A 21,175-nucleotide genomic window follows, 5' to 3' on the forward strand; every position below is an offset into this window, starting at 1 on the left:
TTAGTGAGTGAAGAGAAGGGGGATGGTCGTCTCACCAGGCACCAACACTGAGCATAGTCAGCCGAGTAGAAACCCAAAGCAGTAACTGGTTGACTAATTTATCAGTGAAGTTTCAATTTATAGTCTATTTTGCTGAGTCCAGCATCACCGAACTTCCCGCAAGCCTGTGATCTGCATGCCAAATGTTCTACCAAAAAAGTCAAACATTAGGCTGAGTATAAATGAGTGAGGCGCTGCCTACCACTGCACCTCAGTGACACCCACTATCCTAGCAAAAACTCGACAAAGTGAGTACACTCAAAAATACGCAATATGCTTGACACACACTGATGGTGTCTGCTATCAGATGCCAAGAGTGCTCTGGACATCTGAGCAGCAAGCATGGCTACAGGAACAAATCGAAATGTTCGTCCTAAATCAGGGAGAGCGTTGGCTCGAGCACTATTGGGCCATTGAATTTGATGAGAGATGGCCGTTGAGGAAGAGATTGTGGCCAAGGCTTCAACTCCAGGCTGAGCTAACAGAAAACCAAGAACATCTTTTAGCCCAAGAGCATGAGGCATGCGGACGAGTTGAGTCGAGATTTTGATTCATAGGACATGTCTTGACTTACCTTCATTGCAGGCATGCTACCACTTTGTTCGGCGGACTTTCCTGGCGAATATGAGGGCGCGTCACATGTGTAGGGTAACATTGTGACATGTACAGGGTCCTGGTGTCGAATTAGCAGATCATCTGAGGAAGAAATGACTGGTTAATAAGTTAGAAGCATCAACGAAGTATGAGAGTCACCAATATTACAAGTGTGATATATCAATCTACAAATCAGCAGTACCTAGTGGAGTGCCTGTAATTTTTCTCCTCAGAAATACGTCCAATTACAGCCCTTATCAGTCTCGAAGTCCCAGAACCGACCAAAATGAAAGCACAAACTTCATTGATCTCAGACGTCCCGTACACGATAGCGAGTTGTGTTGCTATCAATTGAGCTAGCTGGCTGTAATATTGTGGAGTATAATGAGAACTGATTTGGAGCGATGGGCCAAAGGAAGAAAGGGGGCTGGGTGTTCGCGTGGTTGTGCAAGGATGGGCTACACGAACAATGGAAGAATGAATACATAGCCTGGTGATACCCTGTCTCATTCAATATACTATTAGAGCACCAAACAAAATGAAAGCACGAACTTCATTGACCTTGGACATCCCGTCATTTTGGTGCTCAAGTGTGGTTTAGAGTAAAGTCGATTCGAGATGTGATGGTTCATGTTCTTGATGAGCGTTCAAGTTAATGACTAATAATGAGGGTCCAGCCTGAGTGTATCTAAAAAACATTAGCCCTGTAGTATGCAATGCAAAACTTCGGAAAATTAGGTTCAATAGTCGATAAATCCAGGCTACAGAGAGGCATGTATAGACGTAATTCTCGGTAGGCAGTAGCTACAGGAAGCTTGCAAATTGAAGTGTTTGTTGATAAAAATCGTATAAATCTGGTGTTAAATTCAACCACATTCTTTGGCTCTCACTGAGGCTGAGTTGTGTTATATTTCTGTCCTTGTCGTCTCTTTGACAGTCAGCAACAAACATTCAACATGGCTCGTCCTTGTATCCACAATACTGATCAAGAACAAGCTGAAGCTGCTCGACGTCACAGCCGTGAATACTATCAACGGTAAGGGTGATATTTTTGGTCGATGCTCATCAGTGTTGGCATTGTCAGTGACAGCATACTTACCTTGTTATACTAACAGCAACAAAAAGAAAATCAGTTTGAAGAATCAACTGCGATACAAAAAAAATAAGGAAAGGTATGTCTCACCACAGGTACCTTGCAGATTGCTCATAAGATTGATGTTGTCACGATGCTCTGTAAGGAACACTCATGCACATAGTACTGCACAACCTGTACGAATGCGCAGCAAAGTTAGCAAAATTGGAACTCGATCAAGATCTCCTATGTACTTCTCATATAGTACTGAATTTAATAAATGTACTCATTGAATTTATGCAGTGCATGTCGAAATACTATCTCCTCGTGCCTCAAGCTTCTGGTCAACAACTCCCCACATGCCCACCTCGATAGCATGTGTCTCCATCTGAAATGTGGTGAGATCTTACCCGAAGATATCCGTGTTGCTCTTAATGCACTCGAGGACCTTCGTACGGATGCCCATGCTCTTGAGGATGATGTACTCCAACAAGAGGGAGTAGGAGATGCATTTAAGGAGGCTCGAGAGGCTAGCAAAAGTGTTCATGAGGTTGTCAGTGCAGTGGAGGAGATATTCTTCCTATCGTTTGATATTCCGAATCTTACCAAGGCCTATAGGCAAGGGGATCTACTCTTTCAGTGGTCAGCTGTTTAGATAAATACAATACCTCGACTCGTCTATGGGAATGGGCATCTGTACAATTCGAAGATCAATGTTATATTTTTAGTTGGCCTAGATCGAAGTTCGATTGGCTTTGTCATGCACGATGTTCCAAAACAAAAATTCTTTCCCATCCTAGTACTGTAACGCGTTAAAATTTTAACAGACCTCTAAAAGTACGTGACATATTAATTAAATGTATCCGAGAGTACCGCTGACCTTATTTCAGATGGCCCCTCGACGATGGGCATCATCAGATGAGGAGGAGTTTGTCAACACATTCTATGAGAAGTATCAATATTGCCAAGCAAGGAGGGACTACACCACCTTCTGGAACCCTTTCTACGAGGCTTGGGGCGCCAAATTTCCTGAGTGGCTTGTTGTTTTTCCCGAAATTCCTTTGGACAAAGAGCTAAATGTAGAACAAAAGCAAATTGTTAGTGCCGCGTATGACCGGCGGAAGCTGGTACGTACATTGGATACTTGCCATCACTGTAAAGGACGCATTCACAGCATCAGCAACTCATGAACAAGCTTCGTAATAACTGGGGATCATCAAAGGCATCGCGTAAAGCAAAGAATACTGGAGAAAAGACGCGCCAAAGCTTGATTGCCAGCATCACTGCCCCACAGAGAGCCCGTTCTTTGCAATCCCACGAGGCCTACTCCAAGTTGTATTTTGCAACCTGCGTGAAGCCTGCTGTAGATGCCGAGATGCAGCGACTTCAACATGTTGCAAATTTGGCGAAGTTAGGTAATGGAACGGATGAAGAAGGGGAAAAGGATCTCGATGACACTACCACTGGCGATCCATCGAGTAGCTCCATGGAGAAAGGTCAGCTTCCCAAAAGGATTAGTGTTGTAAAGCGTGTAACATGAGAATTGTACGATGCCGAGACGCCAGAGGTCAAAGCTGAAGTGGCAGCATACATCGAGCAGCTCAACGAGAAGAAAAGTCAGGACTTAGAGGCTGCAAAGACAGGAGAAGGGATAGATCACCAAGTGTAAGCTCACCTTCCTCGTAACTTGATGTCAGCTGATGTTGATTCACAGAACTATTGACCGGCTTGTTGACATCCTTGCCGAGTTCTTTCAAGAACTTGAGCGACTCACAGGGTGGTCCTTCTCCGTCCTCATGGGTGGGCCTACACCTGCATTAGGAGGGAAGATCAATGTCAGTAGCTTCCATGTTGGATGCACTGAGATGGGAAACCTCTTCTCAGACGCATATCCTGACTTCAATAGTACAATTATGAAACCTTGGGTGGAATTCATTAACCATGTGCATCGTAAGTGTGAAACTGACTTACCCCGCATGTGAAACTGACTTGATTTGCAGCAACCGCTGCTGCAAAAGGACTTAAGAGATATTGCAGCGTCGAGTCGATGAACAATATCAGTCTTGAGAAGGGTACTGGTACCATGAGCAAATCGGTCAATACGATGGCGATGTCTGGGCCCTCAAATTCAAATGTCACTGCCACCACTCTTCTTCCACCCCTTGATGAGTCAGACGAACTTAATCTTCTCGCTGATGGCTTCTTCGCATCAAATGAATACTCTCAATTGCACAATCTGGATTTCAGTATCCTACAACCACAGTTGCCTCCGTCTTCGGCACTTTCATCTTCCAATTCGTATTCCTCCATCAACCCTTATGACGATTTTTCTTGGATGCTGTCAGCCTTGCAGCCACCGACACAAACCTCTGGACAGGGCGAGGCATATGCACCCAGGCCTGGGCTCATTCTACCCCAGCCTTCCCCACCTCCGACGTATCCTTCACCACGATCAATGTGTGCTCCCACACCCTCCACTACCACACTCGAATCAACTTTGTCACAGTCCATTCTGCCCGCCAAGCTGGTATGCAATCCTCCCTCGTTGACTGAGTTCCTTCAAGACGTCATGAAGAAACCGGCACATCAGTCACCTGCACCTACTGACAAACAAGCACCCTCATGCCCACCGCAAGTATCCATGAACGCTCCTCCTGAGATGACTCAGACTGTGCCACTTGCACGAAGTTTGCCAGGAGCCCCTCCTTCGCAAATTCTACTACCAGGAGTCATTCATTCACAGACCCCATTACTCCCAGAGGGATCAACAGCACCTGCTGTACAAAATCCGACTCCACCTGCTGTTCCCACACAGAGTTCACCTCCCTCATCGACCACGAACTCTGCTAGTCCCTCCACAGTTGGCGTTTTGACACTACCGGCTGTTGATCAAACTATAGACTCCCCTGATGTGGCTCCTACCTACATATCTCCTCACCACGCTTCCAAACGATGCAGGCACCACGACAGCAACAAAGGCGAAGTCTCTGATGGTCTGGTGACTGGTCGTTCCAAGTGAGTCCAGGTGGGATAAAAGCGCAATGATATTGCCAATACGATTGGGCAAGACACTAAGTCAGCTATCCAAAGGTGAGTCTCATTCTGACACGGAATTCGAATGCTAACATACTTACAGGAAAAGGGCTTGACTTAACAGTTCCCTCGGTCTGTGATGCATGTTCAATTTGTACTTGATGTGTAGTTTGTCATCTTGTAAGGTGTCTATGTCGTTTCATAAATATTATTTCTTGCCGCGCACATATATTTTTGGCATCTTGAAAGTGAAAGTTCATGCCAGTGACTGCTCAAGCGCTCATGAAGCCCAGTCAAAACCCGCAACACGCACATACTGTATGCGTGTGTATGAGATAGCCCACATGTGTATGTACAAATATCTGAAAATGATCTGGCATGTAAGACCATGTATATTGAGAACAATGTGTTTTGGTGTTTCCAGGCGTGTAAGATCATGTATAGCAAGGAACAGTATGTTTTCGATTATCAACATCATGAAGCAAATTTAACAACAGACGAGAGCATAGTGCAGCGAGCGGATGTGAATGATGCAGCGAGTGAGACGATAAGAACATAATACAGTGAACGTGTATGAATAATGCAGCAAGCAAGTGAAATGAGCGCACAATGCAGCGGCACGCAGGTGAAATGAGAGCACGCAGGACGTACAGATGAAAAATGAGCCCCTCATTATACAGATGCTCCAAGTCCCTCACCCTCTAGAATTCCTTCGAGTGTGCTGGTGTCTGCGTTCGAGGGACCAACAACAGACTCCAAGTGATGTTTTGGCTGAGCTCGCTGTGATAAACAGCAAGCAGTGTCTGTTCCGACATCGTGAGAAGTGACAACGAAGGATATTACCCCAAATGGGAGCATGGACAACATGCCCGATATAGCCATAGGTGGAGGATCTGAATTGATGTATCACTTTTGTCAGTGGTAGTACTACTAAGTATTTGAATGATATATCACCCAGTGCTGATACAGATCTGTGCTGATATATTAATTGATGCTGGTACAGCGAGCAGCGTCTATTCCGACGTCATGAGAAGTGATGACAAAGGATATTACCCAAAACGGGAGCATGGACAACATGCCCAATATAGCCATAGGTGGAGGATCTGTGTTGATGTATCACTTTTGTCAGTGCTAGTACCGCTAAGTATTTGTAATGATATATCACCCAGTGCTGATACGGATCTGTGCTGATGTATTAATTGATGCTGGTAAGTTTTGGGAGGATCTGTGCTGATTTATCACTCCTACAGTCTGCAAGCTCTGGTACCTGTTGGGAGGATCTGTATTGATGTATTACTTCTGTCAGCACTAGTAGCTACTGCTGAGTATTTGAAATGATATATCAACTGGTGCTGGTAACTTCTTGGAGGATCTGTGCTGATTTATCACTCCTATAGTCTGTAAGCCCAGGCTCATCACAATGTTTTATGTATTACCATTAAATGACAACTGTCATGTAATTAATGTATTATTATGACAGTATTGACTGGTGAAAGAGGTGTGAGAGGACATAGCTCTATGATAGTTGTCAATAGAAAAAAGAAAAGAAAGCAATGAAAAACTTACGAGCCAGGAAGAGAGTATGAGAGGTCTCACAACAAGCACAACAAGCGCAATGAGCATGAACTTGAAGGTAGGTGTTGTGTTGAAGAAGATGGAGGAGCATAGCATGCTATAGTAGGCATCCTAGAATAAATAGTTTTGCTTAAATAGAAAGAACAAGATTAGAATTTTAAAAAAATTCATTGCACACCTTAATTGTATGTAGTGCATGAACACCAGCAATATTTGAAGCTTTGAAGACAAGAGAGAGTGAGAGTCAAAGATGCAACATGGCGCCACTTTGCTCAAACATTTCAAACTACAAGTCACATGATACGAACAAATACATACAAATGTTGGACTTGAGATATTTCTTTGCTCAAACTACAAGTCACATGATACAAACAAATACGCACAAATGTTGAACTTGGATATTTCAAAATTTTGTTGTGTGACCAATTCATTAATGATCACACTATTCAGGTGTCGAGTTTCTCGATACCTGTAGATAGGCATAATTTTATGACTCTTAGGCAGTACTCTATAACTTGGCAATAATTACATGTATGTTATGAATGATATTGATATCTAGCTCTAATTTGTGATAGTTTATCTGACTTAGAAGAGTTAGATGTATTTTGCACCACACTTCTGTTGTGCTATTCTAATTGCTATTTTTCAGTATGGAGAACCCATGCTCATCTAAGTATTATGTATCTCCAAGCGCCTTCTCAAGACCTGACATTGCAGATTCCACAAGTATCGTCGAGGAGCTACACATACACCACTTTCATTTGTCCTCTTTCCGGGTGCTTTTGAAGTGACTTCGATTACCACATGGTGTCGAATGCGCTGGATTTGCTCTAGATAATGCTCGTTAATTGATGCTTTCTATGTGTTGGTACAGGTGACAAAGAGTAATGAAAATTTTCGGGAAATACGTGATACATATCGCTAGTCAATGTAAGAGATAGTACTGCAAACACATTGATAAAAAAAAAATACATTTGCTCAGATATCACCCGATTTCTTCCACTTTAGCATTCCCGGGCCCACAGGCCGCAAAGATATTGAAGCAGCACGTTTCAAGTTGGGTGTACTATTGAGAACAGTGGCAGACTTCTTCAGCATTGTCAGAGTGGATTGAAGCTCCTCATCGTCGGGAAGTTGATCGAGATGAGAGTTGAGTACGTGAAGAATGGTGTCAAAGGTAACAGGGTGAACCATGTTATCCTTCAATGCTGCACACCAATCTTTTGCCAGGGGGATGAAAGGCTTGAAGTATGGGTGAAATTCATTTAGAAGACGTTCTTCATCCAATGGGTTCGTGAAGAAGGTAATCTTGAAGGCAGCGCACGATGCCAGGTCAAGGCTGGTCCAGCAATTGAGCAATGAATTAGCCATGCGCTCCTGACGGACCGTGCCATTGGGACCACTGAACTTGATACAAACCCAAGCGAATGTGAAAAAGAGAGATTCAAGGTCATCAGAGTAACCTTGGATCACATGAGAAAGAGGCAGCGCCAAAGAATCCGAGGAGGTTTTGGGAGTTTTGGGGGCTGGAGCTTTCTTCGATTTCGACTTGTGAGTTTTTGATAGCCTTTTGTTCTCGGCTTCTGCCTTTGCCTGTTGCTGCATGAGTGAAACTTGGCTGAGAAGCCTGCGTGACATGAAGGGGACCGTGCCCTGGAAAGTGAATTAATATTTGAACTCGATATGAAGTGACGTACTTACTGTACCACCAATGGTATACTTATTATCTGCAGTAATACATACTGCAAATTCCCAGTCAATAAGGAACCCCTTGCTAATATCTAAATCATCCAGGATCATTGCATTATTTAGACTGCAATCGCGATGCAGAATCTTGCGCTCCTCCACCACCGTTTTCTGGACTAGCAAAAGAGGGGACATTAATTCAGCACTCGTGTTCAACTGTGAGTCAACCCGACACTTACTGATCACAATATCCCTTAGCGCCCTCACCAACTCTTTTAGCGTTCGAAACATGTGGAGGGGGCGAGCACATGGTTTTAAGATAAGGCGGACATGAGTACGACTTGTGCCCTGGGTACTCCGGTGTTCTCTTTTGTGATAACTTTGAGTGTTGTCGACCTCGCCCTCGGATGTTGTGACGAGCCAATAATCTACCAGTTCCGGAATGCCAGGGACACCATGCATCAATTTCAGCATCTTGATCTCGTTCAGGATGACATCGTCCTGCTTACCAAGAACCCAATGGTCCTTGACAATAAAGTCCTCTTCATCCAAACTGGCCAGATAGCAGATAGTTCCACGACCAACGAGGCCCCGACTCGCGAAGAGAATTCTCTTGATGATATATATGTTATCCCCTACACGGATCTTGCCGCAAGGTTCAGGTGAGTGCGCAGAATAAGGAAATTGGGAAGGATGGGGCGTGACAGAGCATATGCTCTCTGTCAAGTCCTGGGACATTTGGGACGCGAGGCCGAGAAGGGGGGCACTGGATACCATAGTAGGTTGCATGTGAAAGGGAGAGGGGGGGGATTCTTCGTGTGCAAGTGGTTGAGTAGTTGTATCATTTGAGCTCACTTCAAGCGAGTCCTCGCTTGAGCGTTCCTCAAAGGCAGAGGCAGAGGCATCAGAGACTACAGACTCGAGGTTATCATCAGACTCTGATGGGCTCTCGGAAACAAGCAGTTCAGCGAAGGATTCAGAGGTGGAAGCAGCAGGGTCTGCTGAACTGCTACGTTGTGCAGGAATATTCTTGATTGGACGATAGACTTGGATGTCTGTGGAAAGGGGTGGCGAAACATGTTTCATGAAGGAGACCGTTGAGTCATACCCAACACATTCTAGACTGCTGAAATTGATGGCAGCGATAATATGAGAAAATAGATCCGGTTGCTGATAAATATCAAAGCGAGTAGATACAGCGCCACCAGAGTGATTGTACATGAGGACTCTGAGGTGGCGATATGCATCGGTGAATGATAAGATGAGCGCAAAGTGCCTCCAGGGTTGTTCGCTCATCATGAGGTAGGCATGGGTGTCTGCAGCCTTCCCAAGCCGCATTGCAGGCTTGTAAGGACTGTGTCAGTTCGCCGGATACCCTGATGTTTCCCCATCTTGCTGTGATATCATCAGAGAGGACAAGATCAGGTTTACGCTTTATGTCGCTGCCGGGCAATGCCTTGTGAGCACTGGCTGCGCTCCAAGTGCGAGTTGCATAGCACTCGCGTTTGAGCAGGGGGTGTGATGCTGATAAGCAGCCAGCAAGAGCGTTTATAAAGGATGCGATGATTTCTTCGTAAGTCACACTCCCTGCAGCCTCTGTGTCTGGACTCACTGGAGTGCCACTAGTACTACTCCCAGTATTTGAGTCTGACTCGTCTCCAGGAGGGTTAACTGGAAGATCCCAGTTCCAAGTGTGAGTTGCAGTGTCGTACAGTGGCACTAGGGAATCTGGCGATAAGCCCTGGTATTGTGATCTGACGTGTTCGTTGGGATAAATTATCTTTCTAAGGGGCATTTTGAGGTCGGATACATTGGGGAGAGGGATTTTGAAAGGCTGGAAGATGTGGGACAGCAAGTGTCCTAGCGGTTGCGATGCCTCTGGTGGATCCTCGTGTGTAACCAAGCGATTGAGTTCATCAGAGGTGATTTTGTTCATGGCATGAACATCGCTGATGTCGGGGATGGACAATAGGGAAGAGAGTTTAATTCCGTTGTCAACTGTCGTGAAAAAGAAAGCCATTTTTTGGGCGTTTACACTAATTATGACAAGGGTGGGACCGCTGGAGAGCTTATCATGCACCGCATAGTGCCCAACGAAGCTCAGCGTTTCAGGTGAACTAATAATAAAACGACTTCTAACCAATAGTGATTAACACTGAAAATAGCGTGAAGTGAAAAAACAATACAGCTATCTGCAAAAGCTAGTACATGGAAAGTGGGAGGAATGTGTTTTTATCCCAGTATTTATTAAGCCAGAATTCTGAAGAATGTTCCATACTGTTATATGGGGTGAGACGATGGTCCGCACTTGCACCAAAATGAGGTACAAGGTTGACAGGTGCCCTAAGCTGCATGACTGGTACGATATCACCTACCCAAGTATCATTTGAACGTGTCGCTCGTTTGAGTACATGCAGTTGCGTACTCAGCTCATGATCACTTCTACCTTGCAGAACAAAGTCAAAGCGATAAACATAGGCAAGGAAACGGTCCTTCCACGACCAATTTGTACCAGCCTTGCCAACAGGACACATAATAAGCCTTATTTCACCAACAGTGTGCCCTGGTATTTGATAATGAAAATAGGAAGTATGGAAGAAGAGCAGAACGTACCATGAAGACCATCAATGGGCCATGTGCATTTCGCATCGTTGTTAACGATGACCGGATCATACTGGCCGCAGGTCCAGATGTCAGAAGGTGGTGAACAATTCAGGGTCTGGGCAGGCCGTATGATACTAACGTCATGAAAATCAGTATCCTGCAATCGAAGCTTGAACCAGACTTTGAGCTTTTCGAATGGAAGTGGAGCAACAGGTCTAGCTCTCCTAGCCCCCCCAATGGTGTGAACAAAATCCTGCCCATGCGCAGCTTCGTGACCGAGAAAGTCAGTGATGGCTGGTCGTAGGTCGGGAAGGCCAAATTTGAGAGCAGTGTCATCAACAGAAATGTTTCTGATGGATGGGGCATAGGCGAGATGAAATGATGTGCGTCCAACAGAGAACGAGCGCAATGGCACAGGGACTGTCCCCACCTTACATATTACAGTGACCTATCTCCGTATAATACGAGGGAACGAACGTGCAAAATATCCCATATGATATGGGCCAGCGGATCATGGGCCCATGATAAAAATATCCTCGACTATGACGGATGGGCCAGGAGGGAAATTATTCCCGATGGAGGCGGGTGGGCCCATGCAGGGAATGTATAGAGTAGATGAGTGGGCCGATGTACATGAATATTCGGTAGACGGGTGGGCCGAGGTAGTTGGATATTATGCAGATGGGTGTATTAAGGTAGATGTGTATGAGATAGATGGGTAGGTACTTGTTATCACATTCACGGGTGGGCCCAGACACATATTAAATTAGACGGGTGGGCCGAGGGTATTATAAAATATTGTATTAGACAGGTGGGCCCAGACGCATATTAATTAGACAGGTGGGCCGAGAGTGTTTTATAAAATATGTCATTAGATGGGTGGGCCGAGGGTGTTGTATGGGATATTGTATTAGATGGGTGGGCCGAGGGTGGTATAAAATATAGACAGGTGGGCCCATGTGTATCATAATTGTAGACATGACGGAGCTGAGGTAGTTGTACATCAACCAAATCAGAGGAGGTAATAAATCAAAGTTCCCGGAGCAGCAGGTGATCTCTTGACATGGCCTTTGATGGTGCACAGGTTGTCTTGCAGAATGTGGAATCCGGGGTGCGAGGCTTGTGTTGCCTTACGAGACACCCACTTCTGGCCACCAAAATTCTCTGAGTTCCAAGTTCCGGGACCTGGGACTCAACACATAATTTAGTTAATACTTTCCGTGTTAAATGGCCAACCGAAGTTGAGATGTTTCTGAAGAGAGCAGCAGGTGCTCTCTTGACATGGCCTTTGATGGCATGTAGGTTGTCTTGCAGAATGTGGAATCCTGGGTGCGAGGCTTATGTTGCCCTACAAGAAGCCATGTTACGACCACCAAAATTTGAGTCAACTGTACCGAGTTCTGAGTTCCGGGACCCGGGACCCAGGAGTCGACAAATGAATATCTGATATCCAGCACACTTCCAATCAGGTAGTATTTCATTGAGCAATGGATGATAATACATCTTTGACAGCCAAAATTATCCAAGGCTCCCTTATCTGATCCTCACTATCTCCACTCCCTTTAACACCAAAGTCTGGACATCCAGCATTCAGCATCTGATTTCCCAAGATCAACATCCAGCATGAACATCTCTTCCCCTTCCACTCCTGATAGTATAAACATCTGGCGCACTTGGGCCCTGACTGTCACTTATGAAGCAGGGGAATATACCGAACAGAAATTCAAGGCAGAGAAGACTGGAGGAGACCCAGTCATATCTTCTCCCAACCTAGACACTGATCTGGTGATGGCATGTGATCGCTTGGCTGATGTACTCATAAAGGCATATAAAAATCCCAGTGGGTCTTCCTGCAGATTCAAAAAATTCGTTTTATCATTCAAATTCCTGCATGACAGTTCAGATGCAGATGGATATTGCAAGATATAGCAAATTGATCTCCCCGAAGGACACCGGGCATAATGAACAGAGAGAGGCGAAGTTGCTTGAGAGGTGTCCTTCTGGCCATGAAGGCAAAAAGTTGGTCAACAAACCTGCCACAATTCTCGATGCATCTGGTGCCATCATCGCATGGTACCTCCCAGATGCCCTGACCGACACCACCCAGGTGTGTAATATACATTGTTACTCAATGGATATTGAATGTCAAATGGAACCTACAGAAGGAAATCAGGGAGGCCACTGATTTGCTTGCTCCAAGCCTCGAAAAAAGTGTAAGGGCTGATAACAATTGGCGAACTAATCAAAAGTGGTTCAAACGGGGCTTGGACAATGTTAGCACAACTCCTGGATGCATCAATTTATCTCCGGCATGGTTTCAACAGGGACACGAGGTAGGATCTGATGAGATGGTGATTCCGGCAGTCATACTCACCAATCCCAAAGAATGTGTCTGATCCGGAGGTATCTGCATCATTGAAGGGACCTTCCTGTGAGAATATCCTCAAAGCCATTGCAAGGCCAGTAGCCATCGCGTCTGCGGCACGATAATTGGAACTCAGGACTTGACATATGGGAGTCCCGAGTGCCGGGGTACTGAGTCCCAAAACCCGGAACTCGGCACTCAATATTTGAGACTGGGAGAGGATGTATAAATATGCTTGAATTAACATGTGTGATTGCCGTACACATTTGACAGAACCCTGAACCCCAACATTGTGGACTCCCTGGGTTTCAGGGTTCGGGACTCGTGACTCGGAATAGGATACTTTGTTCTGAATAGCGAGACCCGGAAGCCTGGGTCCCGAGTCCCGAATTTTGGGGTTTGGGGTTCAGCGACCCAGAGCTCAGCAACCGTGTCAGGTGTCAGGGTATCCGGAACATTGGGAATCGCATGTGTCAGTGTTTCATGTTTCATGGTTCGTGTTCCGTGATTCGGGAATCGGGTGTCAGGGACTCGGTATTCAGAACAGTGTCAAGTCCCGAGTCATGAGTCCCGAACCCCGAGCTCCGAGTCCCGAGTCCTGAATGTGTTTGTGTTCCATGATTCGGGAATCAGGCATCAGGGACTCGGTATTCAGAACAGTGTCGAGTCCCGAACCCCGAACCCCGAGCTCTGAGTCCCGAGTCCCAAACATGTTCGTGTTCCTGTTCCATGATTTGGGAATCGGGCATCAGGGACTCGGTATTCAGAACAGTGTTGAGTCCCGAACCCTGAGCTCCGAGTCCCGAGTCCCGAACGTGTTCCTGTTCCTGTTCCATGATTCGGGAATCGGGCATCAGGGACTTGGTATTCAGAACAGTGTCGAGTCCCAAGTGACGAGTCCCAAACCCCAAATCCCGATGTTCGGGACTTGGGACTCGGAACTCGGGGTTTGGGACTCGACACTGTTCTGAATACCAAGTCCCTGACGCCCGATTCCCGAATCATGGAATACGAACACATTCGGGACTCGGAGCTCAGGGTTCGGGACTCATGACTCAGGGTTTGGGGTTCGGGACTCGACACTGTTCTGAATACCGAGTCTCTGATGCCCAATTCCCGAATCATGGAACAGGAACACGAACACGTTCGGGACTCGGGACTTGGAGCTCGGGGTTCGGGACTCGACACTGTTCTGAATACCGAGTCCCTGACGCCCAATTCCTGAATCACAGAACATGAATAGATATTTGGAAGTTGGTATGTGATTTTCAGTACTCATTACATCATGTATGGAACATGGATTTCAAAATTCTGAACTCAGTGACTAGGGCTACTCTCCTCTGCCTATCTTCAATCTGTCTAGGATGGTGGCATACATCTGCATCTCTGCCATCATATCATGGATGCCCTCCTGTTGCTCCTCAAGCAATATCAGGAGGTGTTCTCTAATCCACCTCAGTCCCATCAGTGCTGGAACTGAGGTTTGATCCACCTGCTCTGGAAGAGTCAGACCATCATTCTCAACACCACCCTAGAACAGATTAGTCATGAATCATGGAAATGGAATAAAATTCTTACTAGCCAATGCTGGTAGTGAAAGATACAGCAAGTCATTACCTGATCCAATTGTCATGGTTCATTCGGGATTGCAGTTTGTCTCATCCACCATGGAGTATCATAGTTGTATACAATCCGGGATGGATCTCCCGGATCTGCAACATCATGAAACTCACATAGGTGGGATGAAAAGATGTGGTCCGGAACCATGTTCCAGGTGTGTCCAGGAAACAACTGAAGAATATGAGCGACTGGGCTGGGAACAACCAAAATGATGTTCCTTTGTATGATAAGGATCAGCTCAAAATAGGCTGGAGTTTTGAGCTAGTGTGGATACTTGCTATTTCTACTTATAAGGAGCCCATACTTTCAAAACATCGAAATTTAATAATCAGACCCCTGGAGTAGATTTAAAATATATTCACTATCATATATCTAAATTTACAGAACAATCCAACAAGAATTGAGTGCTGAGGAAGTGAAATAGATAAGAAATTGAGTGTGGGAAAGTTCAAAGACCCAAAACATCGAAAATGATCAGTTGGACAGTAGTAGGACTTTAATGCTGGGTCAACTCAGATATACACCACATTACTTCCACAAACCTCTAATCTCAGGGCAGTATGTAGTATAGGTTCCTTTAGTAGCCCACCATATATCCTACATATTTTGAATGATATATTTGACCTGTACCATATATAAATGTGACTTTGTGTAAAAATATGTCAATTGTCACTTTTCACAGATATGTCATTTTACTTGTCATTCAGTCAGTCCTTCATGGATCTTTCTAAAACTTCAAATACATCATCTGGGACATATATGAGAGGTATAACAGGTATCTGATCACTTATCACAAGCTTGATTACTATGTAGGCTTCTTATCAGTAGAAATACCCCCTGTACATCAGATATCAAATTTGTGCCCTATGTAGGGCTGATCCTTGGCACAGAATATATGTGTGAATGTACTACTTGTAATATATGAGCAGGGCTGGTTATTTATGCAAGAGTAAGATGCTGAAAAACATCAGAAATGTCAAAAGTGAGATTTTCTATGTTTTTGTTCTTGTACTGATATATCAGTCCTATAATAATGGATATCTATGCACTACAGTAATCCATGTATCAGACTTCCCTTATAATTGTAGTAAATGATACATTAATTCCACAGGGACAGGTGCAGCAAGACCATCACTGCCATCAAGGCACCTACATCTGCATCAGCTCGTATGTCACTCGAATTTTCTATGACCATTTGACCTCATTTTCCACTTGTAGGAGTTCCATCATCAACCTCTGGAGTTTCTCATTCGGCACTTGATGTGCCCATGGCAATGGCTATTCAGGATGGTGCAGCTCGAATTGCAATTCTCGAGGCTCGTGTCGTGGAGCAGGATGGTAAGATTGACACCCTGCAATGCCTCCATGAAGGTCTTCAACGAGAAATCATCCTCCGGCACCCATCATTTCCACTTCCGGATCCCCCTACCAATGCAACATCCTTGTTGCTTCATCAACCAGTCCCCCCTTCCATGTCACCCCCCGAATCAGCACTTCCTCCTCTCATTGATCTGTCGATGGCAGGGATGGAGCTCACCCTCCCAAAACTTGAGGATCCTCCTGCCATCAAGGGTCTCATGTTCGAGCACAGCCAAGTTGAACCCAAGGGTCCACAGATGTCCATAGAATAAAAAAGACCATTTAAGGAAGTGGTGCCGCCACTGTTCATTTGCATCAAGTTGGCAAAACATTATTTTTTGATCCAGATACAAACTCAGTTTTCTACCACAAATCACCGGGTCTCAAAATCCGAAAACCCGAAACACGAAGCTCAGGATTCAAGACTCGAAACTAGCAAAAATGTGTGAAATTTCTATTTCCTTGGACATTTCACTGATTTCTGAGTTCCAAGTTCTGAGTGCTGAGTGCTGAGTGCTGAGTGCTGAAGCTTGAAACTTGAAATCAGTGGAAAATGAAATCTCGCAACAATGTACACATGAACATGTTTCATTTCCATAAACAATTCCCCGAGTGTCATGTACCAAGCCCCGAAACCCAAAGCCTGAAGCCCGGACTGTCTTGTCAGGTTAGTACAAGACACTCAGTGAATTGTCAAAGGAAATAAAACATTTTCATGTGTACATTGTTGCAAGATTTCGTTTTCCACTGATTTCAAGTTTTGAGCTTCGGCACTCGGCACTCGGAGCTCGGAACTCGGAATTTGGCGCCCAGAACTCGGAACTCAGTGAAATGTCCAAGGAAATAGAAATTTCACAATTCCCTGAGTGTCGTGTACCGAGCCCTGAAGCCTGGACTGTGTTGTCAGGTTAGTACAAGACACTCAGTGAATTGTCAAAGGAAATGAAACATCTTCATGTGTACATTGTTGTGAGATTTCATTTTCCACTGATTTCAAGTTTCAAGCTTCGGCACTAACCCAGAACTCAGTACTTGATTTTTGAGATGAAAGACATTTTTCAAACATGTTTGAATCAACCTTTCGTATATCCATAAACATTTTACCAACTCCCGAACCACGAAATTGTGGACTGCCGGGTCTCAGGGGTTGGGGGTCGGCACTCGGGACTTGGGAAATTTGGGGAGATCAATAAAATTTGATCTACAATAAATTGGATTTACAAACAAATTGATTTACAAACTTTTGAAAGATATGTTGTCTCACATATCGAGTCCTGAGTTCTGGGACCCCCGAACCCCGAGACCCGGCAGTCCACAATTTCGGGGTTCAAGGGTGATCTACAATAAATTTGATTTACAAACAAATTGATTTACAAACTTTTGAAAGATATCTGTGTTGTCTCACATATCGAGTCCCGAGTTCCAGGACCCCCAAACCCCGAAACCCGAGACCCGGCAGTCCATAATTTCAGGGTTCGGGGGTGGTAAAATGTCTATGGATATACAAAAGGTTGATTCAAACATGTTTGAAAGATGTCTTACCTGGAACTCGGGACTCGATTTTTGAGATGAAAGACCTCTTTCAAACATGTTTGAATCAACCTTTCATATATCCATAAACATTTTACCAACCCCCAAACCCCGAAATTGTGGACTGCCGGGTCCCAGGTTTCGGGGTTTGGGGGTCCCGGAACTTGGGACTCGATATGTGAGACAACAGATATCTTTCAAAAGTTTGTAAATCAATTTGTTTGTAAATCCAATTTATTGTAGATCAAATTTTATTGATCTCCCCAAATTTCCCAAGTCCCGAGTGCCGACCCCCGAGACCCGGCAGTCCACAATTTCAGGGTTCAGGGTTCGGCACTGTGAAAATTTGACATTTATATTTTTGCGAGTGTTGTGCTTCTGATGTCCGTGTGTAGAAATAGGATATGTTGCACACCAGGGTTCAGGTGTGGGGTTTTCCCACTTCAGTACTTGATTATTGGTCAATGCCACACATGGTCGATTCATGTTTTTGTGCTTACGGGTTTAGATTTCAGTGGTCGATGGTAGGTATATGCACTCATAGTGTGCATGTATCCTATGTGTTTGATTCGCTGGTGGCTACATCAGCTGTATGTCTTGATGAAACATATCTAGGCTCACCCATATATGTACCCATCTATGTACAATTCCCCCACGTCAGCCCACCCATCTATGTAATATCCCCCACATTGGCCCACCCATCTATGTAATACATCCTACGTCGGCCCACCTGTCTATATAATTATACCCCACCTCGGCCCACCTGTCTATGTAATAAATATTTTATCACACCCTCGGCCCACCCGTATATGTGATATTCCACCACCTCGGCCCACCTGTCTATGTAATAAATATTTTGTCGCACCCTCAGCCTACCCGTCTATTTGATATCCCTTATGTCGGCCCACCCATATATGTAATACTCCCCACATCGGCCCACCCATATATGTAATATGCCCCACATCAGCCCACCCGTCTATGTAATATTCCGCTACCCCAGCCCACCCATATATGTAATACACCCCTGTCGGCCCACCTGTCTATATAACAATATTTGCCTTACCTCTCTCTTCAGCCCAGCTGTCTATAATATCCTACTCTACATATTACCCAGATGGGCCCACCCATCTCCATAAATGATCATATTCCCCCGGCCCATCCGTCAACATCAAGGATATATATATCATTGGCATACATGGGCCCACCCGTCTTCATCGCAAATAATATGTTACCTGGCCCATCTGTCATCATTGAGGATATACACAACATGGGCCCATGGTCCGCTGGCCCATCTGATACGGGATATTATGTAGGTCGGGTGGCCCGTATAATACGGAATTTGTCACTGAAGGGGCTCCCCACCTCTCTGTACTGGAGGAGCTTCACAATTGCAAAGTGATTGGTGATGGGGCGTGAATGGCCAGGACATCCAATGGTCGCAAGAAGCTCTGCTGGGATGTCATGATCGTCGTCAACATCAAAATCAACGTCATCATTAACAGCATCACCATGATCTGTGTCAACCTGCTGCTTCGAGCCTGGCATGTTGTCCAGCAGATTCGTGGTGAGTTCGAAGCGACGGCATTTGTCAGTGCGGTCCAGATGTCGACAGATCTGTGAATCATAGTCGTGGTTGTTGCTCAAGCATGCGGGATCCTTGATTTCGGTGATGTGTGCATGTTCTGTAGTGTCAGTGGTCCATTGCATGATAACTCCACTGTTTCGGATACTCGGAACTATGCTCTGCATAAGCTCAATCTTCAGGATATACCAGTTATCGATGACTGCACCATGCTGACCACGCCGAAATCCACCAGCTAAAATTGAGTCTTTGTTGGCGTGAAACACTTTGAGAGCTGCAGAAATGTGCTCGAGATCAACATCGTCAATACGAGGTGACTGCACGAGATAACAAAAGTCCATTAGAGCTCGAATGGCAGTGATCACGGCGCTAGGAACCGCATCTGCACTAATTGCAATGATTGAGCGCTGGATGTCGCGCTGAGCACACCCTGTAACTTGTTTGAGCTTTGTAATGCCGCCGTGAAAATGGCAAAACCCTGTGATGGGCTGTAGCACAGAAAAGCGAAAGTCAAGTTCAGCGTCCCCCACTGCACAAATGAGCCACTTCACATCGTGGTCATAGAACTCTCGATGAATGTGATGGAGTGTCTCAGGAGTAAGGAAATGAGATGGTTCAGAAAGCACCCAATCCTCGAAGAATGGTTCAGATACGCCGTTTAAGCGAAACATCTGGGCTTCACAAAAGAATGCTTCGATATCGTTCAGATCAGCCCTTGTCCGGATGATGCGCAGCTGGGCCAGTGTAGTTGATTTGGTCCGAGGCTCGTGGCGGAAAGAGTCTCCGAACTGCTTATACATGGCCATAGTGACTGGAGAGGTTTTCCCACCAACACTAGCCAGCATCATGGCCTCTGGAGTATCGACGATGTAGCTTGCAAGCGGTGTAAAACAGTATCGACTGTGTCCAACAGGATCAGACAACATGACTCCTTCGCGAGCAGCCTGCTTGAGAGGACATAGCACGATATTCAAGCATTTGTGGATTAGGCGATCTTCGAGTACACCTTGCATACATTTTTTTTATAGATAAATTTCGGTACCGGGAGGAGGGCGGTAAGAACGAAAGTGTTAGATGATGATTTGAGCCGCATGGACCTGTGTATGTTAGCGAGGCTGATGAGGAGGGGATGTGCGACTCTGTCACCCGTCATCATGGAGATATTGGTCTTGTCAGATGACAAAATTGTCCCAAGGAGCATTGCACCTCTTGGCAGGGCTGACTGTTTGAAAAAAGTAAGTACAGCAACACAGAAAGAAAGAAAAAATGCACCTGCATGTTCCATGCATCGTCAGCAGTCATCCATTCAGAGTACACGTGACACAATCGCTGCGCTGTAGTATACACCCTGCGAGGCGTAAAATCTATCCAATCGTGAAAGAAAGGGTGATTTAAAATACTCGCGATGCACTCCAGGGGATCACGCCAATACAAAATGACAGGCAATTTCGTCGGATGTACTGTAGGGATGACTTGGGACAACCAGCATGGTCCGCTGGGTAGCGTTTCGGCTTGACTACGTAGTTCCTTGGCTGACGAAAATGATAACGGAAGACTTTTTATCTTAACAGGATACTTGTCAGAACCGTGAATGCAATGAAAAAGTTTAAAACTGACCATCTCAAGTGAAAGAAAGCTGTCGATCTTTGCCATGCTCAACCCTGAACGTAGTAACCACGATGCAACCTCCCACTCTTTCCAGCCACTAAACGGATAATAATGATTTGTGACATGGTACACACTGTTCTCATCAGAATGAAACAGATCGAGGAATGTATAGCCCCTGCCGTATGTTTGAGGGGGTTCGGGATACCAGTCGATGAAGCCTGAGTCGGTTAGCTCGTTGACCTGACTATCACCCTCACCACTACCACCTTGAAATTCCTCATCCCAACTTGGATGTCCAAATACAGGCCCATCAAGCTCAGGGTCAATGTCTAAGTTCAAGTCGGGAATATTTGGTTCATGGTCCATATCCATGGAGGTGGCACAAACAGATGCTGAACATAAGTTTATGAGATCCTCTAGCCAACTGTTACAGCCAGAGTGGGGCTGGCTCATGTGTCGAGCAACAGCGCTATGATCTTGGAAGTTGCTTTTGCCGCACGACGGACAC

General features: G+C 45.4%; 5 protein-coding genes across 5 annotated transcripts; 3 read left to right on the plus strand and 2 right to left on the minus strand.

The window, feature by feature from the left end:
- Positions 1–2,595: 2,595 nt before the first annotated feature.
- HD556DRAFT_1441880 (uncharacterized protein) lies at positions 2,596–4,859 on the plus strand (the record flags this gene model as incomplete). Its single annotated transcript, XM_041306368.1, has 7 exons — positions 2,596–2,832; positions 2,886–3,201; positions 3,271–3,370; positions 3,420–3,655; positions 3,706–4,720; positions 4,786–4,795; positions 4,842–4,859. The coding sequence occupies 7 exons, from the start codon at positions 2,596–2,598 to the stop codon at positions 4,857–4,859; spliced, it is 1,932 nt and encodes a 643-aa protein (XP_041161698.1).
- Positions 4,860–10,200: 5,341 nt separating this feature from the next.
- HD556DRAFT_1234897 (uncharacterized protein) lies at positions 10,201–10,988 on the minus strand (the record flags this gene model as incomplete). Its single annotated transcript, XM_041297699.1, has 2 exons — positions 10,201–10,562; positions 10,613–10,988. Coding segments are annotated over 2 exons (738 nt in total), but the record flags the coding sequence as incomplete, so codon positions are not given.
- A 1,238-nt stretch (positions 10,989–12,226) lies between these two features.
- On the plus strand, positions 12,227–13,093 carry HD556DRAFT_1441882 (uncharacterized protein; the record flags this gene model as incomplete). Its single annotated transcript, XM_041306369.1, has 4 exons — positions 12,227–12,443; positions 12,502–12,710; positions 12,766–12,936; positions 12,989–13,093. 4 exons carry the CDS (start codon positions 12,227–12,229, stop codon positions 13,091–13,093), a joined length of 702 nt encoding a protein of 233 aa, XP_041161700.1.
- Positions 13,094–15,621: 2,528 nt separating this feature from the next.
- HD556DRAFT_1441883 (uncharacterized protein) lies at positions 15,622–16,219 on the plus strand (the record flags this gene model as incomplete). The annotated part of the gene is made up of 3 exons (XM_041306370.1): positions 15,622–15,641; positions 15,700–15,755; positions 15,807–16,219. 3 exons carry the CDS (start codon positions 15,622–15,624, stop codon positions 16,217–16,219), a joined length of 489 nt encoding a protein of 162 aa, XP_041161701.1.
- A 2,563-nt stretch (positions 16,220–18,782) lies between these two features.
- HD556DRAFT_1441884 (uncharacterized protein) lies at positions 18,783–21,039 on the minus strand (the record flags this gene model as incomplete). Its single annotated transcript, XM_041306371.1, has 4 exons — positions 18,783–20,003; positions 20,075–20,281; positions 20,332–20,622; positions 20,677–21,039. 4 exons carry the CDS (start codon positions 21,037–21,039, stop codon positions 18,783–18,785), a joined length of 2,082 nt encoding a protein of 693 aa, XP_041161702.1.
- Positions 21,040–21,175: the final 136 nt, after the last annotated feature.

This window comes from Suillus plorans (genome assembly GCF_016647745.1).
Source record: "Suillus plorans strain S12 chromosome Unknown HD556scaffold_20, whole genome shotgun sequence".
Classification (NCBI taxonomy): domain Eukaryota; kingdom Fungi; phylum Basidiomycota; class Agaricomycetes; order Boletales; family Suillaceae; genus Suillus; species Suillus plorans.